The sequence below is a fragment of the Squalius cephalus genome (genome assembly GCF_949319135.1).
Source record: "Squalius cephalus genome assembly, chromosome: 7".
In the NCBI taxonomy this organism is placed as follows: Eukaryota; Metazoa; Chordata; class Actinopteri; order Cypriniformes; family Leuciscidae; genus Squalius; species Squalius cephalus.
Window position 1 is genome coordinate 6,121,700 of NC_137128.1, and position 10,759 is coordinate 6,132,458.

Here is a 10,759-nt window from a genome sequence, read left to right on the forward strand (position 1 = left end):
TGTTTATACTGTCATCAACATTTGAAACATTTATAATGTGCCACTTCTAATATTTTTGGCTACTTGTTGCCTTAATTTATTTTATTTTTTAACACAATTAACTAAAATAACTGCTAGAATATTTAAGATCATATTGATTCAAGAAAATAGAGAGAAACACCACATTTATTTTTCAGTTTAATCCTCTGTATTGATTGAATATTACTGTGTGTATTTGCAGGATCCTCCACTAAAACTGTGTCAGGAAGAAAGGGGGGAAACGCCACTCTATCATGTGGATCTGAGGACAGAGAGATTGTGGAGATCAGTTTAAACAGTCAGTCTAAAAACATCCCTGTGTGTGAGAAGAAAAACTGTAGGGGTCGAGTGTTTAAAGAAGGATCATGTGACGTCGTCATCAAGGATCTGCTCTACAGTGACGCTGGGAAATACTCTTTATATGTCTATTACAAGAATCATCAGGCAGAAGTGAAGCGACAAATCCTGGTGTATCATCTTCAAGTCCATGGTAAGGTCAAAACTGATCAAACCATCATCATGTGCTTTCATGATTTCCTTTAATAGTGTTGTGAATTTATTAGAATAGAAATGTTTAATTAATTATCTTTAACAATAACATAAACAGTTTATATTGTCATTTATAAGGTTGTTCAGCTTTAAGAAAAGTCTACCCATAATGCAGTGTAGTCGGCGAGAGCGCGCAGAAAGAAAAAAGAGAGAAGAGAAATGAGATTTGATTCCATGTGTGTGCCCCTGTGATGATGAACCTGCGGGGTTATCGTCACGTGAACATCAGTTCACTGTGTTATTGTGTACATTGATTCATTATTATGATTTTGTATGTGTATAGAGACCAGGGGCCGTATTCACAAAGAATTTTAAGGCTAAAAGTAGCTCCTAACTGGCGAATTTCGGAGCAACTCCTAAAAATAATGGGCGTGTCACTCCTAACTTTAGGACTCCTAATTTTTTTGACTAAGAGTAATTCACGAAGCATTTTAGCCCTAAGAGTAGCACCTAAGTCTGGGACAGCTTAAAAGAAGTCGAGAGGACTCCTAACTCACTAAGACCTTCACAAACCGCTTTTGTGGCATTTCACGTTGCGATGTTTTGAAATGCGTATGCGGCGCTACAGGAGCTTCCAATCGCGAGGGAACAATTTTGCATTTTAGGCATAACTAGGGATGCAATAACGCCACCAACAACAACCAAAACTAGGCTACTCATTGCATGTAAACTAATTGTAACGTTTCATTGTGAATCAAATTAAAATGTTCTTCTCTTTGCAAACGTAGGCAGAGGCATATAGAGACAGATTAATTCAATAATGTTGCAAAGATATTGCATCAATCCATATGTTTCATTAGGCTACTAGGCTATTTGTTTTGCCTTACTGTTTATTCATTTAGGCTATTTATTCAGTTATTCATCATCTTCCGTCCTTCGCACTACTTGTGTAGCGCACGCATTCTCAGACCTGTCACCTGTCACTCATCATCGTAGGGGAGGAGTTAGAATCATTCCCGCGTTACAATCATCAGCCAATCAAGGTGGTCACTTCAGTCAAGCTCGTGCATGAGTAATGACGTCATCCATAGCAACGAAGACTCACTCTTAGTTTAGGAGTTGTCATTTTTCTTTACTAAGAGTAGGTCTGAAAGGCGTTGTGAATAACTTTTAAGAGAAAACTCCTAGCTAAAATCTTTTAGTGCGATTTAGGAGATAAAATGCTAAATGCTTAAGATAAAATGCTTTGTGAATACGGCCCCAGGTCAAGGTTCAGTGTTTAAATGATGTGGAGTGATTGAGGACAAGAAATGAACAGATATTTTGAAGGTTTCATATTTGTTTATTTTGTATACGTTTATTATTCAACCTATGTCATGGCTTAACTTATCTGTGTAGGGGAGTGTTCTGATAATGTGAATATCCCTACTGATTCTGTTATGGGTTATACTATTTAGTAAGACAGAGAGTGATATGAATGTGTTGATATGATAAACTGTCTTAATTTGAATATGTAGTGTACATGTGACCAGTGATTATATTTATGATTTATCTGTTCAAATGTGTAATTGATGACACTGATGTTGAAGTAGAAGTGTATTCTGTGTCATGTGGGTGAATCGACCCCTATTGTAGTTGGTATAATCCACCAGTGTTTGGCGGGAAGATGGCTTATACAAACCAGTGTGTTTGTGTGTTAGGGGGAGTTGGAAAGTCTCATATGACATGTTGAAAGGCTAGATTTCAACCAGGTTGCTGCTGGTAGAGGTGTTAGTGAGGCCAGCAGGGGGCGCTCACCCTGTGGTCTGTGTGGGTCCTAATGCCCCAGTATAGTGACGGGGACACTATACTGCCAAAAGAGCTCCGTCCTTCGGATGAGACGTTAAACCGAGGTCCTGACTCTCTGGTCATTAAAAATCCCAGGATGTCCTTCGAAAAAGAGTAGGGGGGTAACCCCGGCATCCTGGCCAAATTTGCCCCTTGGCCTCTGTCTATCATGGCCTCATCCACATCCTCATATACTGATTGGCTTCATCACTGTCTCCTTTCCACCAGTAAGCTGGTGTGTGGTGGGCGTTCTGGCGCAATATGGCTGCCGTCGCATCATCCAGGTGGATGCTGCACATTGGTGGTGGTTGAGGAGATCCCCCCCTTCTATGTAAAGCGCTTTGAGGTCTCAGATAAAGCGCTATATAAATGTAACAAATTATTATTATTATTAGATCTGATGCCAGGTTTGCTGCTCTCAGCAGGTTTTATTTATGTTTTGTACAGTTTAATTTGAGTGTTTTCTTTTTTTGATGATTTGTTTTGTTCATTTTGACGGGAGAGGAGCATATGTTACGATACAGCTGTACGTGATAAACCACTTGGACTTCAATGTTTGCCTAAGTTGTACTTATTACATGTTTTCCCGGGCCTATCGGAAAGACTAATTCTCGTTACGACACAGGGAACTGTATACAGCTGGCCATTCCAAACCTGGTAGTTGTATCAGCATCCCGACAGCGCTGTATCTATGCATAATCCTGGTCATAAACTTCAGTAAATAGTTTGTGTTATTGTAATTCAAGTTGTCAGTGGTTATTACTGCTCACTGAGAAGAAAACACACGACAGGAACTGCATGCAGGACTAGATACGGCATAAACACTGAATGGGACAAGCTTAATATTCAGATTGGATTGGGTTTTTCCAATGGCTGATTTTATCTAAATAACAAATGTTTACATCTGGTCCCCCAATCCTATATGTGATTATGGCCTTGATTAAATGGCACTCATAATAATGATTGAGGATAAATGTCTTTCTTTCTCCTCAGATCATATTTCTACAAAGAAAGGCAAGCCGCTGAAGTTGAATGTTCTGTTGTTCAATGCTCATAAAGTGGAGAGAATCTCTAGTAAAGGCAGGACAGAGGTGTGGACGAGAGGTCGCAGGGTCAACAGTGATCGACTGACCGTCAGTGACGAGACTCTGACCATTAATGAGTTTACAGACACTGACTCTGGAACATACAGCGTTCAGGATAATGAAGGAGAAATCTTGATCACAGTCACAGTCACAGGTGAGAGAAGATCAGTGGATATTCATAAAAATTATGTTTAATCAGCAAATTAGTCCTAAACTGCATGACTAACCTTTCAGTATTCTGTACAGAATCTAGTTGGTGGTCCTGGTTGAGGTGGTTCTGACTGCTGTCGTGATATACAGACGAGGCTTCGAAACAATCCGACACCTGTCTCAATGGTGACACCTAGTGGTCACTTCAACCTTGACAACGAGCCATTAACTTTTTTTATTATTATTATTGAATTTTTCTAAAATGTGAAGCTTGTAACCTGTAGGCTCCTCACTGTGCATAATGTTATTTTGGTCATGAAAAATGAATATTAATTAAAGAAATCAAGCCACAATGTCTAACTTTTTTAGAGATTTGTATTCAAAAATATGAATTTCTCTGCTGTGGAAGGACTACTTTTTTTTACAGATAATTTATCCAGCCTTTGAAAAAACGCCTCTCACAAGGGACACTTGTTGCTGGCATGCAAAGATATTTTTTAGCAAGGACATACAAATAATTATATTTCAAACAATGCATACCTTGCTTAGATGACCCAGCAGTGTCAGTATCAGGCCTAGGTACAGGGGGAATGCCATCCTCTGCACCCTGCAAAATGGCAGGATGAGTGCTCCTCAAATGGCGCATCATGGATGATGTATTGTAGGGCTGGGCAAAAAAATAGATTTTTCGATTAATCGTTTTTTTAAACGTGGTCGATTCAAAATCGATTCTCAAAGGCCACGAATCGATTATTTCCATATTTATTTCCGCAAACATTGAACGTAAGATTAATGTTAATCTAATTACTAGTCTTCTCCAATAGATGTCACCCTCTTATTTACCTTGCACGATGTTACCAAGGAGCGAGAGGCGAACCTGTCATTCATTCATTCATTCATTCATTCATTCATTCAGTGCTTAAAGCCACACCGTGTAACTTTTCAACCTTCATAACATATTTCCAAGACCCTTGTGATGGTACATCGACTTACAATAGGTTGAATGACACGTCTGCCATAGCCTGACGGGGTCTGTATCGCTTTTACTGGCACTATGTAACTTCGGGGTGCGGGTAGTAACCAGAGCACAAAAAGAACTACAAAATTCGACTGCTTTACGGCATACGTCACTTCCCCCACCACTTCCTCAAATTCAGACGTGAGCGTTTATATACTGTCTATGGACGTGAGATGCCAACCAGCGTTTGTTTTCGGCTTTCGTGCGTATGTTTTTGTCATGGGGGCTGTTGTGTTTAGACCTGGCCACTTCATGCGTTTTCTCAGATGGGATAGCTATCCGATCGTGAAAAGACCAGGTGTAAATGCCCTCCGAAACGCATTCGAGACGGATTTGAATCCGATCGCTCAAACCACTTCAGGAGGAGGTCTGAGACGCATTCGAAACTGGACAAGTGTAAATGCATCTGGTTGTTGAAACCACATATGTAAATTGTACTCCTCCCAAAAATGCTAAAAAAAAAATTATACAAAAACCGTGTGAGAGCGTGTTATAGGCTATATGTTATTGCCAGATATGACGACGCGCTGGAACACGCATCACCGCAGATGAGAAGCTGAGCATCAATTCATCAAGCCAACGTGCAAACTATCACAAATCAAAGTGAAAGTAAGTCGCAGACGCTTAACACACAATCATCATCATCATTAAAAGTAAAGAAACTAAATGATCTTACCAGGGCTGTTACTGCTCTCTCTTATTTCGTCTTTGATTTTGAAATTTTAGCTGATGATCAATAAAATGCAGCTCATATCTGTTGCTTTCGGTGACGTGCACTCCATTAAATCTGCATATAGCACGAGAACTGAAGATCAGATTTAAATCCGTTTCGCAAAAACACATTTATGTGACCAGGTGTAAATGGAATCGTTTTGATAAATCTGATTGCTATCCGATCTGAGAAAACGCATGAAGTTGCCAGTAAATAAATCTCTTATTTGTAAACTTGTTTGCATTCTATGTTGTGTGTTGTTGCGCTTGCTTGTAGTATGTCCTTTTTTTACATGCTGTTCATTCATCCATGGCTGATAATTATACCAGTCCAATAATTTCCACATATGTCTAGCTAGCTTTCGATTATCAGAGCTGTTAACAGACAACAAACACTCGTTCTCTTACGTGTTTTTTGCGTTATGTTAGCTTGCCTCACGAACTAGTTTGCCAGATGAACTCAGGTGTTGTGAGGTGTATTTATCACGTAGTCCTGAGGGATATCAGACGACGCTGTTGACGTTGATTCTTGCGATTATCATGAGAACAGTTTTCAATATCTCACATAAATATCAGGACATAAATAAGCCTAACGTAGAGGTTGTAAATAAACGAGCACAATTTGCAAACTAGATAAATTGCAATAATCATGTCTTCGGAGTCTGTGTGCCTGTTCCATGCCCGACGCAGGTACCAGTGTACAGGGTGGGGGGGTCGAGGGGTATTTACGACAGTACAAGTATTCCACAGCGACTCTAGGGGTCGCTGTTTGACAAAAACACAATTTCTCCACAGTGTCCCTTTAAAATGGCGGTTTCAGGTGCTTTGTCGACGCTGATGCCACCACCTTCACATAAAAAGTCAGAAGTATGGAAGCATTTTAAATTCCGCAAGCAAGACGACGACGATAGTGTTGTGGACAAGAACAAAGCTATATGCGTGATTTGTAATGCAGAGGTGAAGTGCTGTAGTAATACTACAAATCTGCGGAACCATTTGATGAGACATCACCCAGACGTTACAACACCCCCACAGCCGAGCACACAACCGAAGATTTCAAATGCATTCACTAGCAAAATTCCTCACAATTCACCTCGTGCACAAAAGATCACTGAATCGATTGCATTTTTTATTTGCAAAGACATACGGCCATACAGCGTAGTCGACAATGACGGATTCTGTTACATGTTGAATGTGCTGGAGCCTCGTTGTTCCATTCCTAGTCACAAACGTATGAGCGAAGAGATTATCCCGAGACTGTACAATGAAGTGAGGCAAAACATTACTCTGTCCCTACAGTCAGCAGACAGAGTGGCCCTCACGTGTGATGGTTGGACGTCAAGACATCAAGACACCTATGTCACAATTACCTGCCACTATTTAAATGACTAGGTTCTCATTTCAAATGTGTTGCAGACCAGAGCTATGCAGGATAGTCACACAGGGGCAAATATATGTGCATTGCTTTCAGATGTGTTGAAAGAGTGGGGGCTTACTGAGAAAGACCCGATCATTGTGACCGACAACGCTAGCAATATGATAAGTGCCATGGAGATGATGGAGCTGCTCCATATTGGCTGCTTTGCTCATACAATAAATCTAGCATTGCAAGCTGCGCTGAAACTTCAGGCCATCTCTCGGTTGCTAGGTCGAGTTAGGCGCATAGTGACATTCTTTCACAGGAGCGCAAGCGCTAACAAAGTTTTCAAAGAAAAACAGACGCTACTGAACTTGCCCTGTCGCAAACTTAAAATTGACGTGGTGACCAGGTGGAACAGCGCGCTGGACATGCTCGACAGATTTCTGGAGCAGCAACCGGCAATCTCAGCCGTACTTCTTTCTCCTGAAGTCCGTCGGAGCGAAAAGGATCTTTGCACTCTGACAGAGGCGGATATAACTGTGGCCAAGGACATCGTGAAAGCTCTTCGGCTGATGAAGAGTGCAACTCTGGTGATGTCTGGGGAGAACTCCGCTACCCTCTCTATTATTGCACCATTGCACGCACAGCTCCTTGATGAGATGTGCTCGACTGCCAGTGATTCGACTGTCATTAAGGAACTCAAATCTGCCGTGCATGACAACTTGAGGTTTAGGTATGTTTACAAAAACAGCTAGTACTATATATAAAATGTAAACATTTTTGTGAATGTTACAACAGATTGCATTATTGTTAATTGTAAGTTTGTGTATGTTGGTGCCATATGGTAATTTAAATGTGATTGTCTAATCTTTAAAGATATGCAAATCTAAAAGAGAAGCTGTATGTTGCATCTGCCCTGGACCCTCGTTTCAAGACTCTTCCTTTCATCTCTGAAGGGGAACGCGAGGACACATTCACAACATTGATCAGTGAGATTGTCACTCTTGAGCAAGTTAGGTAGGTTACAAGTTGTATAAAGTTTTAAAACTGAAAATGTAAACAAATATTTGAATTAATGAATTAAAGTAAAATAATAAAATGGGCAACATTAAATTCAAATGTAATTTTAATTGACATTTTCCTTGTTTCTAACTATCAGCAGCAATGATCTGATAGTGCTGGTAATGGAGGCAGTGCACCTGTACAGGAGCAAAAATCCCTTGGTGAAGGTGACCCCTCCCCAGCCCCACCAAAGAGGTCAAAAGAATCCTGTGCACTGATGGATCTGCTTGGGGCAGCCTATGCACCAGTGGCTACAGTAGTCTGTGCTACTGCTGCAGACAGGGCACGAGAAGAAGGTGGCAAATACAGAGAAGTTACACCTACAGTATACCTCTCTCAGAAGATCCACTTAAGTGGTGGTGTAAGCATGAAGGAGTGTACCCACTTTTGTCCCTCCAGGCAAAATGCTACCTTTGTGTTCCAGGGACCAGTGTGCCAGCTGAAAGAATTTTCTCCACAGCTGGAGACATTATTACAGCTCAAAGAAGTTGCCTTCTGCCAGAACACGTTGACCAACTCCTTTTCTTGCAAAAAAATTACAATTTCCAATGAGGCAATGTTACTGTACTTTGAGTGTACTGTTAGTACTAGTGTTAAAGTGTTAGTTTATGTAAAAGTGTCATTTATGAATGTATTCATCATGTACGAATTTCTTTCTTCTGTTGAACACAAACGTTGACTTCCATAATATTGAATATTTTGAGACCAAAAACAGTTTGGTTCCCCATATTCTTCAAAAATCTTTTTTTTTTTTTTTTTTTTTGTTCAGCAGAAGAAAAAAAATATTATACATGATGAATACATACATAAATGATGACATAGTTTTTTTATTTTTGGGTGAACTATCACCAATAAGCCAGTATTAGTTGTCCTACATTGTTCATAGGCTTGCAGCCTCCATGTTACAGCTAATTTTGTAAGATTTTATGATTATTTTATCGTAAAAATGAAATAACCTGATCCTGTTTGATCAAGGAATGCGACTGTTCTATTTTCAGCATACATTTTTCATCTTGCATCAAAATTGTATTGTTTTTATTTAACAATTGTATGCATTTGAAAATTAGAGATGGGTTCTGTTTTAATGTACCCAAGAGTACCTAAAATAAGTAAGGAATAATTGACGACAGCTCCGCTTCGCGTCGTGACCGCATTACCACCTCGGGTGTGCATTATTTTTCTAATAATTCAACGGCCTGAAGTCAATTATTCCGCTTTATACTACAGTTACCACACCTCGAAACAGTGTTCAGATTATGTATTTCAAGAAGTTAGTAAAGTTGTTGTCATTAAAACGCTCTTGTATGTAGGACTAATTTCTTACGCATCTAATCCAGTGCCTCCGTTGCTAATTCCAAAACGTCATTTTAGAGTTAGTAACGAAGGTTTGAGCCACTGATAGCAGACTAATGCTGGGGACACACGACTAGCTGACACATTCTCTGACTGTTTTCATCGACTGCAGCATATTATAAACACCGACTTTGAACACAGACTGAACGCGCTGAACACGCTTTTGGGCATGATCATAAGTATCAAATTACATTCATAACCGGCCTTAAAGTGTGTTCCCGGCTTTATGCAGTTATTAATGCAGTTATTAGAGAGAGATGTTGCAATAATGAGACAGAAAAGCATGTGCGTCAATATTATTATTTATTAATTAATTCAATTCGTTATAATTAATTTGTTCATTCTTTTTTATATTATTGACAGATGACAGTAGACTAGCCAAATAAATGAAACACAAAGCCCTTTTAACAAGTAAGGTCTATCAATAATTATTTATTTGTTATATATTATCTGCAATAAAAATCCGTGCTGCAGGACTATCTATTTATTTAGTCTATATTCAGTTTAATTTTCTATTGATTATATAGGACTATATACTTTATTTATTAAAATTAAACTGCATGTTTCTATTGATTGTGAAGCTAGACATTGAAAATTGCAGATCAAGCGCATGGGGCTAAATGCTTTTTATTGTTATGAATTGCATCCTATTTTCCGTTATTACAGTTGACTACGCGAAGTTATATGGAACTGTAATGCGGTCAAGACCTGCCTGGAACTACTTTAGCCGTGCGTTTCCCTGAAAATAATGCACACCTTAGAACGTCCGTCAACCAATCAGATTCAAGCATTCAACGGCCCTGTAGTATAAAAGAGTTTAATATACAGGTTTGTGGCTCTTAATTTCTTTTTATTAATTACTCACTTGTAAACTTATGTTCACTGTTCTTTTTTATAAATATAGTATATGTATTAAATCTATATTCATTGAGTTGAATCGAGAATTGAGTATAGAAAATCTAATCGAAATCGAATCGATTTGAGAGCTTGTGAATCGAAATCGAATCGATCTGGAACATCTGAATCGATACCCAGCCATAATGTATTGTTGCAGTAGGCTATCTATGTATCTATCTATTAATCTATGTATTAATCTATCTATGTATCTATCTATTAATCTATCTATGTATTAATCTATCTATGTATCTATCTATTAATCTATCTGCCTATATATATTCCTATCTATGCATCTATTAATGTGTCACTATATGTATACTCTGTCTGTCTCTAGCCTATCAGTCAATGTGTAAATTTAAATGTAAGTGTTAGGGTGTACCGTCAGTAGGGTGAGCACCCGTCCCGCTTTGCGTTGTACCGCACAGCATTTTCACCCCTTGTCCCGTACGTCGCATATTGAGAATATGTCCCACATTTTCATTGGTCTATTGGTTTTTAATTTTCATATTAAGAAAACGTGCATGTGTTCTTTTGCCTTTTTAAGAAAGCATTTTATTTATTCTTTTTGCGGTGTATTTTTCACCTACATTTAACAGCGCTTCGTCAGAAGTAAATACAACAGCCTTTTTTAAAATCCTATCCAATGGTTGAAAAGTAAGGAGTAAACTCGGTCACTAGTAGGTTGTGACAGCTGTCAAGCAAAATGTGGAGCGGTGATTCGTTCCATGTGTTTGCTGTCAGAAAACAAATGGATAATTCGGTCAATTAAAATTAACTTAATTGTTAAAT

The 10,759-nt window shown here is 39.0% G+C and overlaps 1 protein-coding gene across 1 annotated transcript in view; it reads left to right on the plus strand.

The window, feature by feature from the left end:
- Positions 1-3,920, plus strand: part of LOC307161264 (NACHT, LRR and PYD domains-containing protein 3-like) — a gene marked incomplete at its 5' end in the record, with an annotated part of 146,659 nt that extends 142,739 nt beyond the window's left edge. The window contains 3 exons of the mRNA XM_079875887.1: positions 221-508; positions 3,328-3,573; positions 3,666-3,920. Of these exons, the coding sequence (XP_079732013.1) occupies positions 221-508; positions 3,328-3,573; positions 3,666-3,700 (569 nt within the window). The 3' untranslated portion in view covers positions 3,701-3,920. The remainder of the gene's footprint in view (positions 1-220; positions 509-3,327; positions 3,574-3,665) is intronic.
- Between the last annotated feature and the right edge of the window lie 6,839 nt (positions 3,921-10,759).